Source organism: Sturnus vulgaris, chromosome Z, assembly GCF_052056855.1.
Source record: "Sturnus vulgaris isolate bStuVul1 chromosome Z, bStuVul1.hap1, whole genome shotgun sequence".
Taxonomy (NCBI): domain Eukaryota; kingdom Metazoa; phylum Chordata; class Aves; order Passeriformes; family Sturnidae; genus Sturnus; species Sturnus vulgaris.
Window position 1 is genome coordinate 37,633,159 of NC_142283.1, and position 17,322 is coordinate 37,650,480.

The following is a 17,322-nucleotide window of genomic DNA, read 5'->3' on the forward strand; positions in this document are numbered from 1 at the left end:
ACCTCAGCACTTTAAACAACATACAACAGCTTCACACACCACTGTAATTTTCAGACTTGACAAGCCATGGTAAAAACAACTGACTGCTGTGCTCCAGTAACAAGTGTCTAGCCATTTACTCAAATGTCTGCTAGCCACTTATTAACTCCTCAAAGATGAGATTTTCATCTTTAAGGTGAGCTTAAAATTAAAATATTTCCTATTCCGCATGCCACAAAGCATCACTTGCTTCCTATCTCTCTTATCCATGGTTTAAGAGAAGGACATGTACAGAACGGAGATTTGCCCATTTTACCTCTGTTTCCATCCTTTCAGTGCTGCTAACAACATCAGAAATATCACACATCCATCCTGTGGGTACAACTTCTTTATCAAGTATCTAGGGAAAACAGAAATCTAGCCTGTTCCTGCAAGAACTGGGGATTTGCATTGGTTTGTATTTATTTCTGTGTAAATAAAATGATGCTATAACAAAAGGGAGTCAGTCTCAATGCCCAGTAGGAAATTAATACTGTAAATACAATTCCAACACTAGTATTACTGCCCATCAGTTATCCTAGGAAAAAAAAGCCCCTTCTGACATAATTGTTGTGGAAAACGCATCCTCAGTCCTACCCAAAACCACTAGCCAATGTCTGAAATTCTCTAAATTTGGCCTATACCAAACTTGTGAAGAAAGCAAATGACAGAGTACCCTGACACAAGCCCTGACCAACACCTTGTCCATTCAAATCAGGCACGACTTGTTCCAAATTCCAATCCCTAACAATTGACAAGAGCAAGGCATACCCAGGTGAGATAACACATTTACAGTCTTTGACATACAAATGCTGCTTCAAAAGCCATGCCAACTCACAGAGCCTCACCTCACTATAAATCACAGTCCTGTTTCACCACTGCTCTTTATTAAAGGTAGCATTTACAGCCCTGAAAGATGGCCAAAGCTGACAAGAAACATCTGTACTCTGCTAGGAACCACTGCAGTACAAGAGTCAACGTTACCACAAACCACCAAAAGCTTAGAAAGAAAGGAAGTGCCAGCATCTGCCACTTAGTGAAATTAACAGTACAGAAACTCCCAGCTTCTGCTTTGCCTCTCGGAGCCATGGCTGGGATGTGAAGGAGGAACACCCAACAAGAGGGAAGGTGTGCTCTTTCCCCTGCTTGCCAAAAGTAGTCAACAGGGCTACAGAAGAATACCTGTCTTCCAACTTCTCCAATTTAAAGCTTCATCCTGACTGAGGGCGCCCGTATATGCATTGAAGAGTAAGCAAAGCTTCCTTCTGCTATTCCAGTAGTTAATTCTGACAGCTGATTAGCTTGTTACTTAATACAAAGGAGGGCTAAGTAAGTACTTTTTGTACGTAGTACAAAAAGTAAGTACTAAGTGAGTTCTTTTTGTACTTCATACGAAAGTATGAAGTATAAAAAGGCTGTCAAATCAATACAGGTTGTAACATAAGCTTCTTGTTCAGGGGAAATGAGAGATTCTTAGCAGAAAAGTGAGACTTCAGTTCTCAGGTGGCTTTAGGTGGCTTGAAGACTCAGTGCTCATATCACTGACAGCTTAGGAAATGCAGATGCCCTGTGCATGGCTGCTGTGCAAACTGCCTTGAGGGCAGGATATTTTAGCAGGCTCCAAGGGTTACTCAGGGAAAAGGCTGATGTCTCTTCTTACTTTCAGTGCTTTCCAGGTGCATCATTTTCCCTCCATGCCTCAGTTTACTCATCTGTTGAATTCAGTAATATTTGCCTCCCTCTGTAAAGTGCTTACAATGAATTCTAATCAAGAGCTAAGAGCAACCAAGGCTGAAAATAAGTCTCTCTTCTGCAGTCTACAGTTTCTACACATAAAGAATCCACAGCAGCATTACCATCAAAACAGTGCCAAGAAAGGGCTTTGTAATACAGAGAAGGATGGACATGGATTTCTCATGCAGCTTTACTCTTTATCGCATAAAAATAAGAAACCTCCAGCGAAAAACGCAGGCTAAAAAATGTAATATATTATATTCCCCCTAATCCTAGATTCAAGGCCAAAAGAGATTGTAATGATATTACTGCTAATTGCCTGTCCAGCAACGGCTGCTGATTTTTATCCAGAGACACTTACATTAATCTCTGCTATCAGAAAACACAGAAAACAGAAGGTACAAAAAACTCCAGACCTCTCTAGTCTCACAGCACATGAGCTGTGGCCAGAAGCCAGGTCTATAGACCTTGATATTTCTGCCCCCAGCAATGTACCTGATGTATCCTTTCTCCTTTGGTCAAAGCATCCCCAGACCTACACAAAATGCACAGAGGTTGTGACCACCATATCCAGCAGAATTTACAGGAATTCAATAAGGATTTGATTGCTGTGGTAAATGCAATAGTCTCTAACAGCAGTAGACACCTGTCCACGCTCACAGATAAAACATGTTAAGTTGTAGACCGTAAGCTCTTTCCAGCCTTCCTGTAATACACCATAACTGCTAGGCACTTTATAATGTTTTCTTCGCTTATTTCATTACAGACTAGTCCTACAGCAATTTAGCTCCCAATGCCAAGCTATCTCAATCTTGCCATGCTCAGCACTTAGCACACTTGATCTGTTTGAGAATATTCTAGATTCACTTACTGCCCGTCTCCCATTCCAGGTACCACCAAAACTGAAACTCTATACAGCAATGTTTGATTGAAGAACGACTGCAATTTCCAGAAAAAACACAGCAAGGCCAGTAACAATGATAATCATACAGGCACCTCATATCTCAGTGGTCCACCCTCATGGCCAAACTAGGCTACAAGTTTATGATGTCTTAAACCTTGGTATGCTCTTCATTTTGTAGCAAATCCATGGAGAAAAAAACTCTGTGCTTTGTCCCAAGGAAGAAATGCATATTAGCTTTGTCCTTTATGGAGTAAAAGCATGGAACAATTGGCCCAGCTGCTAACAAAGAAGTGATGTTCAGAGTTGACACTGAGTGGCAGGGTGCGACAACTCAGCCTAAGTGCTGCCCTCACCGCAGCCACTTCAGTGATCTCAGCTTACCACTGCCTCTCACTTTTACCAGACTGATGCACAGCATATGCTCTGTGGCACACGGACTCCCCTGGATGCATATGTTCCTTCCCCAAGAAACATTAATTCATCTGGCACACATGTCTGGAGTGAGTGCACTGGTTGTATCAATTGCAGGGGAGCTTAGGTTAAGACATGGCTGGAACCTTCATAGACTTTCAGGAAAGAGAGAAGGGAACAGGAGGAAAACCAACTTTCTCTCTCAAATAAATGTGCATGCCTTTAACATCAGCTTTACTCCAAAGCAGGTTGTGTCAGGCATTTGCCAGCAAAACCTATCAGAGCAAAACACAGCAATGATTAAAAGTAAGGAAGGGTGGAGAAAGATTCTGGCATGCTGAAGCTAGGGCCAAAACGAATGTTATTTTCAGCAGGGGTACGGCATCCACTGAGGAGCCACAGTGAAGCTGATAATCACCCACTGCAAGACAGTGCTGGCCCTGTTGTTTTAAATGCTTTCACTCTGAGCCTTCTCCTCCCAGTTCTGAAACAGGACAGCATTCCCTCCATAACCATCAACTCTGTCCATGAAAAGCATACTCTAATACTAGTTCAACAGCCCCTCAGAAGCATGGCAGGGACAAAGCAGAAACAGTCAGGTGCCTGCCCCCACTCCTCTGCTCCACCCTCTAAGTCCTGCCCTGCAGAAACAAATCCCTGCTCTGCAACCCTTAGGAAATATGTGGCTGCTCAGTGAACAACATCCTTTCACATTTCACCAGTAGACCAGACACAAGCAGTTCCACAGTCTGAATTTTGTTTAAAAGGACCTGAAAAGTTGTGCTTGAATAGCTCAGCTCTGAAAGGAACAGCCCCACTGAAGAAAGTGAAGAAATCCCGGCAGCAGTGGGATGTGATGACTCAGTTCCTGCTACAAATGACCCGACCACACAAATGGGCTGGGAACAGCTGTGCTGCAGCTTTGCTGCAGCTCCAAACCAGCTTCTTTAGGGCCAAGAAAGAGTGAGCACAAAAGCACTTCAAGCTATTATTTACCTTGCCAGTTACCTTCAGCTCCAGGCCTCTTCCAAGATACAACTGTAGGAAGGGGAGAAAAATAATAAGAAAATAAAAATAATGCCCTACCCTAGCAGATGACTCAGTGTGCTATTTTACTCCAAATGGTTTAATCAGCTTTGAAGTCCTACGTATGGATTCTCTTCAAAGACATGCTTTGAAGTAGATCCCTCTTTGAGGATTGACACAGCTGCACTTTGCTGCAACTCATTTCAGTGGATGTCTCACAAGCACAGCATCAGCCAGGACATACAAAGCGAGGACAGTGTCCACAAGCCAGAACAACCATGAAGCATCTCTTAAAAAGTACCTCAACCTTGTCACATTACACGGAGAGGAGCAAAGTTAGAAGTGACAATTCCTGTAATCCCCTACTGGTTATGCAAAGTCAACTTCAGGGGCTGAGATGCACACTGCTGTTCAAAAATAACCTTTCCTTTCCTGTAATAATTTGTCCTTTTCTTTCATTAAAATAGTTCCTATTGATTGTTAAAAAGGGAGCTAACAGCTAAAGCATTCAGAAAACACCATTTCTGTAGGCTTGTATACAGCAAATGCAATTGTCATTACAGGATCACAGCATCAGAACAAGAAGTCCTGCCACATGCAGGGACAAGATTGTAGCCCTTCCGAGAGACAGCGTGTACTTTATTACACAGACATGCTGGCTTGCTGCCACCTGAAGTACAAATGTCTTGCTAAAAATACTTCAGGTTTGATTCCATTTTGACCTCAGGGTTTATACATTGCTATGGCAAGGGTTAGGGCTTGCAAAGGGACACTCACCACATTCATGTCACCATGCCTAGAAAGTGAAAACCTGGTCCTCACCACATGGGGTACCCAAAGGCTCCTCTCTGCAATGGATATTTCTGACATGCACAGACACATTGACTGGTCTCTTGAAAGCATTAGGATTGTCCCAAACTCAGGATGTGATCCACCTGCCCCAATAAAAATTAAAAACAGACCCAACAAATGCACTGCACACCTGTGACTTTGCTCAGAAAACACTCACCCCCTACATGTTTCAGGAACCCCCAGGCTCTCCCCTCATAGCCCACCTGCTCCAGGAGTCAAGAGCCACCATCCCTATGTTCAGCACCCACATAACCATCCTTCCCTATAAGTCTCCTGTGGGGTCCTCCAGAATAGGACCAAAACTGGGAAGCCAGCAGAGTACTTCCCCACCATGTTTGGGCTTGGTTTAACTGTTGGGAGACTGGCTCAGGAAGAGCATATTAACCAGGCATCTGGTCCAGCTGGTGCTCCCTGGCAAGGAACAAAACAGATGCATAAAAATACATGTGTTTATACCTTTTGGTTCAGGCTTCCCTGCAATACGTCGATGAAGCACTTGAACACTGGCACTAGTATCACACAGAAACTTTACAGTGAAATCATGCAGCGAAATGAACCACCTGTCCTCAAAAAGAACAGTGAATAAAGAAAAAATAATAAAGAAAAAAATACCCACTAACCAACCCACAGCTCACCCAGCTGTGCTAGCAAGGAGTCTGCATGCTCTGTGTCCTGTTCTTCTTCACCGCTGCTTCAGCATCACATCTGAAGACATGCATGCCTCTCTATGCCGTCCTGCCAGCTGCCAGGCTCTGCCTCTCTCTATCCCAGCACATACACACAGGAAGAAGAGGCTTAACCAGCAGTAACGTGGAGAGGGGCTTGACTAGCAGCCAATCATGGCTAATGGATGAGACGGCAGGCTGCACTTTGGGACCAGCTCAGAGCTGGCAGAGACGCCTCGATTTTGGCAAATCTAGCCTTCCTGACCTAAATGGCTTTGACTTTAATGGAGATGTGCCAACAGATGCCAGCTTAAAAGCTGAGCTGCTGACAGCTCTATACTGAGACGCTTTGTGTAGCGAACTGATCAGCTGCTCCACTTTTTCTTTTTATTTTCTGTCTCTGTCAGCTCCTGGATTTCTGTTTTGTTTGTTTTATTTTCAGAGGAGGCTGGGAACTGAAGAGGCGAAAAGTCAGCAGCCCTTTTTTTCCCTAAAACAACAGCTTATTTAGGAACTAGAAACAGCTTTACAAACTTGCAGTAAACTGGTGTTCCAAGCACCTCATCAGCCAGAGCAAAGGCAAACTCTGTACAGCGTATCACCAGACCCTTGATAAAGGGGTAACACCTTCCTGGAGGAAATACCAAGGTGAAAAGTGTAGCGTAACATTTAGAACTTATTAGGCTGTGTACTAACAAGGCAAATCCTCAGCTGTCAAAATGCTAATGGTGTCAGAAATTTACCCCTGTGAATTGTGCCACTTCATCTTTACCTGGATTCAACATACATCCATGCCAGCATATTGTGGTTAGCAGTGGCTCAACAACGGACAGATGCATTAGCCTATCTGCCAGCAAGTGGGCTCCAGAGCTTGTTTGATTGCTCACCAGCTGCAGATGCATTTGATGCATTTGCTTTTCTAGGACAATAACCAATGCCATCCCTTCGAATAACCTTCCTTATCCTGGGCATATGGTTGGGAGCAAATATGAAGTATCGTGTTCTGACTGACCTAAGTCTTCTAGGTCCCAGAGTCTCCCATGAGCTGAGGCATATCTGAAGGTGAAAAAACATCCACTCAGAAAAATAGGGATCGCAGCAGATTTCACACTAAATGAAAAAATTCAACTGGGTCTCGAAGTGAATCTTCAAAGCTCAAAAAAATTCTACCAGACCTCTGTCAGACAAATAAAATGAATGTATAAAGGTTACATGTTAGATTCCTAAGTATTGAGTCTTGTAACTACATTGAAAAATCAAACACAAGCTACTTTGGACAAAAATACCAGTGTGCAAACCGAAAACCAGAATTATGACTAACATGCGGCTACTGATAAACTGGGAAGAGACTTAGAGAATCAATCCAGAGAGAGAAATCAAAACTGGATTTATTTGTCAACAAACTTTATTGTCTTAAAGAAGGAATAAGCAGAGTGCCAAGTGAGAAACTGCTGGAAATGACCTATACACAGAAGAAAAATATCCACCATGGGAACTACTACAAGAGGCCCCAAGAATTAAAAGTAACCTGGTACCCATGGGAATTGCAGGCTACATTCTTGTGAATTTATTCTGAGAATCACCAGATTGCTTTAGAGAACTTGTTTTCTTCCCTTCTTGAATACACATGCAACTAAATTTGTGTTTGCATCTCTAGGAGAAAAAAAATAACAGGACTTGCAGAATTTGCAGAGCACCAGCAGTTCTTTGAAGATGATGGCAGGTGGCAAATATTTAGCATTTTTGAGGATTAGGAGTTGCAATATGGATTTTTTATTTTCTCTCTGGATTTACAAAAATCTTGAGCAATGTCCTGCCAACAGAGACAACACTTCCCAAGACAAGAGGAAAAGGCACTTATGGCAGGAAAAGAAATGCCGTAAGTTTTTGTTACTGCTTTCTGGGTTTTTTAAAATGTCTTATTCTGACTCTAGCCTACAAGGAGAAAGAGAAAGCCTATCGTAAAGTGTGCAGGAAAAGAAAAGACTCAAAGAAGTCCAGTCTTTAAAGTCTGGAAGTATATAGAGATCATCACAGAGATAATTTCACACTTTACATTTAGTCACGAAGATGCCTTGGTTGTGGTATACAGAGAAAAGAAAACTCCTTTTCCCCTCAGGTATATCTTTGCTTTGGAAACACATACCGTTCACCCCACTCTGACCTGGATCACCAATTTGAATCAATTTGCAAATAATTATACCTAGTCCAGGCAAGGCAAACTCAAGCTCAGTGTCTTGGTAGCAGCTTGCAAACAGTTTCCCTTACTGCCTCTAAAAGTAAGACTAAATTCCCAGATAGGAAGGTTGAGCCTTGCTCGCCTTAATACAGCCCACTGGCATGGGAAGGGAGGAGTACGGCACCTGGGGCGTGGGTGTGACCGTGCAGACTGCATGCCTCTGCAACGACCACAAAGAGACAAGGGCATCAAATGCGGCCCAAATGCAACGTCCTTATTGTCGCTACAAAGCTTCTTTACATTGGCAACCAGAGGCTTAGCCTATTCATGAGGATCCCGTGGTGCCCTGACACCCAGCAAAGCTGTCGCTCAGCTATGAAACCTCACACACTACCCCTCCTCCCCCGTTCTTCCATCCCCTCCTGTGGAAATTTAAGGCTACTTCAGCCGCAGTTGTTTGGGTTCTTTTCCCCCTCAGAGGGAAAATCACTACAGAATGACAGAATATTCTGAGTTGGAAGGAACACAAAAGGATCATCCATTCCGGCCGTTAAGTGAATGGCCCACACAGGGATAAATCCACAATTCTGGCATTATTAGCACCATGCTCTAACCAACTGAGCTTATCTCAGAGAACTGAAAGAGAATTCCACACGAAGAGTCCCAAAGAAAGGCAGGCTGCACACCCTTCTCCCCAGCCATCCCTCATCCACTGGCCAGGCACAAAAGGGCACCTAAGCTATGCCGGGAAAGGGCTACTTGCAAAAGTAAGCCTGCCTGCTCTACAGGAAGACTGAGGGTCAGCTGACGTCCCCCTACCCTAAAGAAACACGGCAGGTGGCTGTCAAAGCAGACAGGTCCATCATACAGCTCTCGCCAGGACTTACTGCGTTTAATCACGACCAGCAGCTGACAGGGAGGACAGCAGGGACGTAATCTTCAGACACCCAGGAGCTCATAGGAACTTGGAGCCCGCAAGCCTCTAATATTTTTTTTCCTCTTTTTTTTCAGTTCTGAAGGCATGTGACCGGCCCTCACATACCAGAGCTGACCCCTCCCAAAGCCAGCAATTTCCTAAGAGCAGAGAAGGATGTTACCCTCCCGCTTATTCATTACGAGGCCAGGTTTCCTTGTTCTTATGCATCAAAACCTCACTCCCTGTGTAAGGTACGCTCTGGATCCCTCCGGACAGGTGCAAAAGGGGCTACGGTGCTCAGCTACCTGCTATCAGGAGGGCATGGCCACGGGAGCCCCGGCTATTCCTTTCCCAACTGGCATACGGATTTCAATATTCAGGTGTAAAACCACCAGCTCTTTGCTCTCAAGTCGGCCGTCCCCTTCTGCTCTGGGCCAGAAAGAACCGCTAGTGTTTCACACTGTTCCCCCATTAACTGGTGCTGGTCCTCGGAAGCATGCTCCCTCTCCAGTCACTTTTTATATCACCGAAATACCACGGCACAAGGCACTCCTGAGATTTTAGTTTCGGTTTTTGCTCTCTCGGATTGGCAGTACCGTTTCCGGAATGGGGGGAGAGAGCGGGAGGTCTCATGCTCCTTGCTGTCCCGCACTGTCACACGACCCTGCTCTATTCCCAAATTCCCCGCACCCGAAATCCCCCCGCTTCCCTTTGCACTTGCCAGTATCCACATGCCGAGCCCCCAGAGCAGCCCCCACCCCTCTGGGAGGGGCTCCTCCCGCCGCTCTCCGGCAGGCGGGGGGCGGCAGGAGCGGGGAGCCCCGGCGGGCCAGGCGGCACGGCGCGGGGCCGGCACGGCGGGGAGCAGCGCTCGCCTCCCTCCACCCTCCTCCGGGAGGGCTGCACCACTGCGGAGGGTGCTCCCGCTGCTCTGCAGCGCCAGGCAGCCACTACGCGTGAGGAACTGCAGCCCCAAGCACAACTGGAGGCTCACGGCACCGTAGGAAACTAGAGCTTCACCAGCAGGCACAGAGGTGCCATACACGTGTCGCACAGGCAGACTCAGGTAAACCTAAGTCTCGAATTGCTTCAGGCAATACAACGGCCCGTTCAAACTGCCCTGAGCCGCCAGGGCTCAGAAGGCTATTTCTGGTTCACCTGAGCATCACCAAGACACACCGCCCTGAACCCTCTGCAATAAAGCTCCCGCCGCCCCCAGTAGGCACGCACTGCTTCTCACCCACGCGTTCTTAACACTGTGATTCCCAACTGGCTCCAACAAAGTATTCACGACCCGTCAGTCGCCTGTCAGTCACCACACAAACATACACACCTGGTGCAATACGACATGATACTGGAATACCAGAGGAAGAATGGTGGTGTTGGCTATAAAATTATTGTTGGGAGGATCACTCTGTTGGGCATACTCATGGCTAGCCATCTTGCTGTGGTGACATTCTCTACTGGCACCTACCTTAGGTGAGCCATTGAGGCTTGTCTCTAACAAACCAGGAACACTTTTTTTTTTCCTTTTCTTTATCTTTTTAATTGAGAAAAAAATATTTAAACATCTACTGCTGGTTTATCAGTGTGGCTGCAAATCTAAACTAAAATTAATCCCAAGTGAACTCCACATCAGGCAGGCACTTGATGTGACTCATCTAAGCACACCTTCTCTTTGTGATAATTTTTGTCTTGATGAGCCAATGTGGGCCTTACTTGATGGTATCTTTTAGATACTGGATGGTTCAACTCCAGGGTAACAGAATCAGGATCTGAATGTGCTGCTTGTTCTCCCTTGTCCAGTTTTATGTCAGTCTTTGGTTTTGCTGTAAGTAAGGAGGTGCAAGTCTCAGGATTGAGAGGCTCCATACAGGTTATTGCATATTAGCAATCACTTATTGCCTATTGGCAGACACCATGCATACACATCTTTTTTACTGTATGATTGAGGGGAAAATATTTTAAATTCTAAGGTCCTGCTGCCTGTTTTAAAACCAAGCTGCACCTTAATCCATAAAGTTAGTAAAACTACTTCTGCTCAAAGGACTTCTTTCATTTTAGCACAAAAGAAATAAAACAGGTAAAAGATCTCCCACCCTTACTCCCAGGAAAGCTCAAACTACACTAGTCCCATCTAAGGTAATAGTCCTAGGAGTCTTAGATAAAATCCTGTCCCTGGAGGATGAAGACCAGAGGCATCTTTGTCACTCACAAGGTCCTTCACCACTTTGCAGGTGAGTTGCACCCTCACCACTCTGTTTTTAACTCAACCTCCCACTTTGTCTGTGGCTGCGTTTCATTATCCCCACTCTCTCTGACAATACATTATAGGAAAAGTTTGCACATAGAGTGATTCTCTACAATTGTACAGTATTTTCTGACCACTGAGCCTAGTTTTTGCTTCTCACATGACTCTTTAATAGGTTTTCTCACATCCCCTTTTACCTAAACAGAAATTATTTACGTTTTTGCAAAGCTCCTTCCTCTTTCAGTAACTAAGTGCACAGATGAAAGAAGCGGCTAACCTGTGAATGTGGTGGGAGCAAAATCTCATCCCAGCAGAAGTGAGGTTCTAAACTCCCACTGGCCTCAAGAGAGGAAACGCTATGCTGAGAAACACATCTTTAACATCCAGATCACAAACTGCATTTGTGATCACAACTACCTTGTGTACACCAAGTGTTATGGTTCCCAAAGCTGCTGCCAATAAATACAGGTAGGAACTAGAGCTGAGCAAGGTTAATTTGTAACCAATAACTAACTCCTCCAGAGACAGGTCCCAGAAAAGTGAGAATACCAGACAGACTTTTATCAACATATCAGCATTGCCTAATAAACCTTCATAATGTAAATTTGCATCCTTCATATGAATGGCAGGTTTGGATGGCTCATTTCTCTCCTGCAGTCACCCTGGAAATTACTCTCTGTAGAAAATCTGAAGTGTTAAAAGACACAAAACTACACTCTGTGACAATATACTACAGAGATTGGGGAAAAATCAGGAGGGCACAGAAAGCTCACCGACTACTTTTACCTTTCCAGAGAAGGGACTTCTGTGACATCTCCTTTGAAGAGTGTTTCACTTGCATTCCTTAAGCCATTGGCGATGCCTTCACCACATCCCTTCACTTCCCTGTCAGGAACATCTGTCAAGGCTGATGTCCTATCTAAAAACTGTCCACCCTCCTTCATGCGCTGCTGGATCATGGGAGTGAGTGGCATCTCAAAGCTGAAGTAGCTATCGGGCTCCGAGTACAATGTCTCCAGCGATTCTGCACTGTAGTACAAAGATGCATTGTCTAGGATGTTTTCAAACTGTGAGCTGTACAGATCAGTGGAGACGTCAGAGTGCTTCTGCCCAAGGAAATCTTCGTATCCTCCTGTGGCTGCTTCCCCCTCCTCCACCATCCTGAAAATTAACCAGAAACAGCTCATTTCAGCTTGGGAGCAAGGTTTAGACTTTGGGCAACCCTTCTCACCTTCTCATCTTTTTGAGCAGAAAGGTCAATGCAGTTTTATGCAACAGAGAGCACTGCAGGTAAAATGCTGGTTTCTCCTTGCACAACCTCTCTTTATAACTGGCACCCTCTCCTTCTCCAGGGACACAGAAAGAAACAATTTTCTGGGTAAAAGAAGAGGGCTGGGAGACAGCCTAATATTGTCTAACAGACAACATCAGCTGCTTATGAGAAAAGCACAATATGCAAGATATGTCCTAGCACCAGAGCCATGACAGAGGCTGGACATATTGGAGATGTGTATCCAGATGGAGCCTCTGCTCCTGAAAGATAATTTCCTATCTCTGCAGTCCTAGAACTGGGGTCTTCAAGCAAAAAAGCTGAAGGAAATTATTCCAAAATGCAAAGGGAAGCACATGCAATTGAAAATATGGATCCTGGGGAACCAGATTTGAAGGGAAAAGACTTCCTGCTTGCAGATGCAAGGAAAGTAATACCATCCCCCTCAAGCGTTTTCTTCTCTGCTGCACCAAATACTGTGGGGCTCCTCAACATGCCAGCAGTTGGAGTAACCAGCCCAAATAATCCCATGCACTAGCCAAAGCAAAAGTCCACAGATCCAGAGGTGCAGAGCTGGGAGAGCCTCCCTTGTAGTGAACTTATTGTCCCAGCAGCAAACACCTGTCCAGGTCAAAGTGGGCATGGTTTGCTCGGAGTGCACCAGTGGAATCCTTGGTCTTGTCAGAGATGTGCATTAGGAAATAAAAGCAAGCAAATCAGGATGCAAAGCAGCACGCCATTCTTGTAATATGTATTGCTAAAATGACATAAACACAGATTAGATAGATAGATAGATAGATAGATAGATAGATAGATAGATAGATAATATAGAAAGCACATATTGTAGCATTTCTCCTCCTATGATCTACATAGCCCTGGATAAAATGTCTTTCTTATCCAACTTTTCAGAGGTTCTCACACTGCTCTTGCACAAACTCTGAATGAATGATACCAGAAAATCCGTTTAGGTGCATATGGCCAGGCCTGGATGCCAACTGTATTTAATTACATGCCATGTCCAGATCCCAACTACATCTGCTTCAGATGCTTCATCACACTGACATCACTGTGCAAACATCAAGACTTCTGATTTATCTTTCAAAACCTGAGATGGACTGCAGACTTCTGTAAGATGGTGTGGAGTGGCTTCAGTACCAACTTTAGGCACTAGCCCACCACCAGCTATGAACCACTACTGTAAACATCATGCTACAGGCAGCAGACAAATATTTGCAGCTTCTCATTAGCTCCTAAACAAGTAGGCACAAGCCACATGCCCAGACAAGAGAACCGCTGCCTGACCCCTGCTCCCCTCTTAGCATCAACTCACCTGCCCTGGCCTCTTGCAAGCACAGCTACCTCCTCCTCACCACAGTTCTTCCTGTTCTTCACAGTAGCTTCATCCTTCCTGCTTTCATCGAGCAGTGACAGAGGAGTGGCTCCAGAGGCAGCAGGTCCCAGCCTTGTGTCTTCACAGACCTCACTCCACGCACTGTCTGGCAAAGAAACCAAGGCTGGGGAGACCATTGGTGACACAGGGTGGCTGGATGTTTTGGGGAATGCCTTCCTCTCCACAGATACAGAGTCCAGCAGTGAGTGTTTCTTTCTTCTCTGCTCCTCAGCTTTTTGCAGCCATAAGATCTCCACACCTTGAAATTCTACATGTTTACTCACAGCTGCCTCTTTAGCAAGCCTTCTTTCAGGACCTGTTTGCATTCTGCCTTGACTGTACTCTGAAAACTCCTCAGAATGTGTCCCCCTCTCCACTCTGCTGACTGCTTCCAGGTTTGTCACAGATAGTTTGTGACAGCTTGGTTCCTGAGCTGCGTGGACCTCCTCTGCTTTATTACTTATGGCTTGTGAGGATTTGGACTGCTTTTCTTCAGCCCATATTGAAGCCAGATCCTTCTCTATGATCAAATGCTTTTTTTCCTCAGCTGTTCGTTCAGATGGAAGAAGCATGTCTGAGAGTTTTTCTTGGCCTGCTGGAACTGGTTCTCTGGCTGCCTGCACATTTTGGCTGCCAGTAACATTCTTTTTTTCCATTTGCGTCTCTGAATCGAGAGAAGTATTTGCTCTTTCTTGCACCTTTGTTGCCTCTAGCCGTTGAGAGATTTTCATAATCTCTGGCAGATTACCTGCAGGTTGCAAACCTTCTTCTGGGGTGTGAAGCTGCACAGGCCCTGCATCAGGCCTCAGGTTGTGTGCAGGAGCGGCGCGCTGAGGCGCAGGCCTGACGCGGTGGTGGCTGTCCCGCCGTTCCGGACTGCGCCTTACGGGCTCGGCCTGGCACGTCGGTGGAGCCGCTGCCGCTTGTCTGCTTGACTCTACACTGCCGTACTCTGGAAATTCATTGATGATGGCATGAGGAGGCAAACTGCTGCTTCCGCGGCCACTACCTGCAAGGAAAAAAGAAGGACACCCTGGATTTATCCACCATGTGAACAAAGCAAAAAGCCTGATCTCCCTTCCCAGACCACTCCTAACAGAGCAACCACACTCTCCCCTGCAGGGGAAATACTGTTCAGTTTTTAACTCATTTCTGCAAGTTCTCACACTGCAGTAATCAGAGCTGATCCTTTTACCTAGGAGCTTTTGGGCAGCCCTACTTTGGGAGTGTGCACTACAGAGGAAGGAATGCCAGAAATGTCTGCTACACTTCAGAAAAGGTCTCAGTAGCACACAGTCTGAGGCGGCAGGCCAGGCGCATAGGCCTAAGAAAGCAGAGATTCAGATGTCTGACATCCATCCACAGCATGCACCACACATGATGGTTTTACTTAAAAAAGACACTACACATGATGGTTTTACTTTAAAAAGACACCACACATGATGGTTTTATTGTGAAGACGAAACATTGGGAAGATATCAGCCACACCCTTTATGTTCTTACAGCCTTGACAAAACTAATTAGCTAAATTACAAAGCAATTAATGAGCAATTCAACTTTCTGCCAGCACTACCCTCTTCCTTTAACAACTCAGGTAGCTGAAGGCCATGTTGCAGTGTTGGATGTATACCAAGTAATTCACATTTTCTACTGCAGTAAATACAATGCTGCAGAAAAACCTTGCTATCCCTCCCTTCCTTGTGCTGCTTTTCCAACTGATGTAAACAAAGCAGGACCAAAAGTGGGTGGTCCCATTTTCCAAGCGCCAAGCACCCAGTGGCTCCCATTGTTGTGAGGTAACAGAGAACCATCTGTCCAGAGGGACCTCAGGGATGACATAATGACAGATAATTGGCCACCTTATATCACAGCCCAAGGAGGAACTGAGCTTCTGGGAGAAAAAAAAACCAAAAACAATAACCAAAAACCCAACCATCAACAGCTGCATTTGTCCCTTGACCCGGAGTACAAAAATGTTTTAAATCAAACTGCAGGGTGGCCAGACCCAAACACCTACTCTGAAAATCAGGAGTGACAGCTCTAAAACCAGACACCAACTTGCATTTGAATGATTCAGTCCCAAGGTGCATCTCTATGTGCTGCACTGCAAACTGATCCCCACCTCTGCTCCAAGCAGGATGGCCACAGTCTGTGTCTGAGGCGGAAGCCATGCAGCTGAGGTTAATGATAGGCTGAGTTCAAGGTAAAAGAGAGGATAACCTAACACAAGTTCAGAAGCGCATTAATATGGCTACCTATGTGCCAGTGGCTTGTTAAGGTAAAGAGAAGTTCACACCTGCCAGTATATGCCAGTCTATCTAGCCACAGGGTAAATACCACACACTGGGCGTGGTGTAGGATCAAAGTGACAGTCTTGGACCCTGCCAAACCTCAGAATCTTTCACAGTGTGTTCTCCAAACGTCTCCATGCCATTGACTTAATCACTATATAATAAAAATTCAGGTTCATCCAGACGGCTTGGTTGCTGTTCAGGACAGTGGCTGGACAAAGCAAGGACCTCTTCTCTGCTGCAATATCCCAGGGAGCTGTAAGGAGCACAGATGCCCTGTCCATAATTGCATCACCAGCCCATCTTCATGGCAAGGTTTCCAACACACAGGTGTGGGTGCACCGACAGTGCTTTTCCTAAGCATCTGAAGCAGCAGACAGTCCCCTTTGCACACAACTCAGCCACACAGTGCTTGTGTGCATCTCAATCAAGACCATACTTTTCATGGCACAGGCGCTAGATTGCTACTGTGGGACACTTCTACCAGGACAGACTCACATGTGACAGTCATGCTTTGTGGTTACAACATCCCTACACCTGCACCAGAATAACCCCAAGCAAGCAACTCCAAACTGCCTTCTTATTCTGCAACCCTGGTTTTCTCTAATGCAGAAGCTCTTGTGCTTGCTACTCTCTCAGCACAGTCTAGAGGTGGGATTTCTTAGGAGAGGACTGATAGGGAGCCTAGCACTATACATGCTAACATAAATCCTTCTTGGTGGACACATCCACTGACAGCAATGCTCAGCGTGCGCCCTCGGCACTGTGGCACAACACTTGGCCGGGCCACTGTCTGGCCACACTCTCTGGCTGCACTGTTGTGAAGAAAGGCAATGCATAGTGTCCCAAGAGCTGGGACCCCCCGTGCCTCACTCCAACCCATACATCCCGCCTTGTTGGAAGGAAGCCCAGAGCATCAGCCCCGGCTTCCAGTGGGGCTGGGAGGCAGCCAATGTGCTCCGGAGGCCAAGCCCTAACAAGGCACCGCACACAGATCCTGCCAAGGGGCCAGGCTCGTCTCTGCTAATTGCTATCTTAGCTTCTGAACCAACACGAGGGAAACAGAGGGGGCCTTATTTCTCATGGTGAATGCTAAATGCTCTGCTGTGCATCCCCATCTGCCACCGACAGCCACTGCTGACGGTGGAAAGAAGTCCTGAGCAAGTTTCTGATTTACTTCTCCTCCTGAACTTCATACTCTGACAAGTCCATGAGACTCCAGAAGAAGTACATACACAGAGCATATACCCACACATGCGGGCACTGAGAGATGTCCAAGGGAAGGGAGAGAGCTTACACACACTCCCTTCTGCCACGCCTGCAAGCTGTGCTCCATCTGGGCAAGAGAGTAGTGCTGTCACATTAGAGAGGTAAGGTCTTTCCTAAAGTGAGATGTCAGCAGTCCTCCTCTGGAC

The 17,322-nt window shown here is 45.8% G+C and overlaps 1 protein-coding gene across 1 annotated transcript in view; it reads right to left on the reverse strand.

Moving 5' to 3' along the window:
- The window catches only part of PSD3 (pleckstrin and Sec7 domain containing 3), a 104,804-nt gene that overhangs the window by 77,254 nt on the left and 10,228 nt on the right, over window positions 1–17,322 (reverse strand). The window contains exons 2-3 of the mRNA XM_014882376.2: window positions 13,557–14,625; window positions 11,743–12,117 (exon numbers count right to left, since the gene is read on the reverse strand). Of these exons, the coding sequence (XP_014737862.2) occupies window positions 11,743–12,117; window positions 13,557–14,625 (1,444 nt within the window). The remainder of the gene's footprint in view (window positions 1–11,742; window positions 12,118–13,556; window positions 14,626–17,322) is intronic.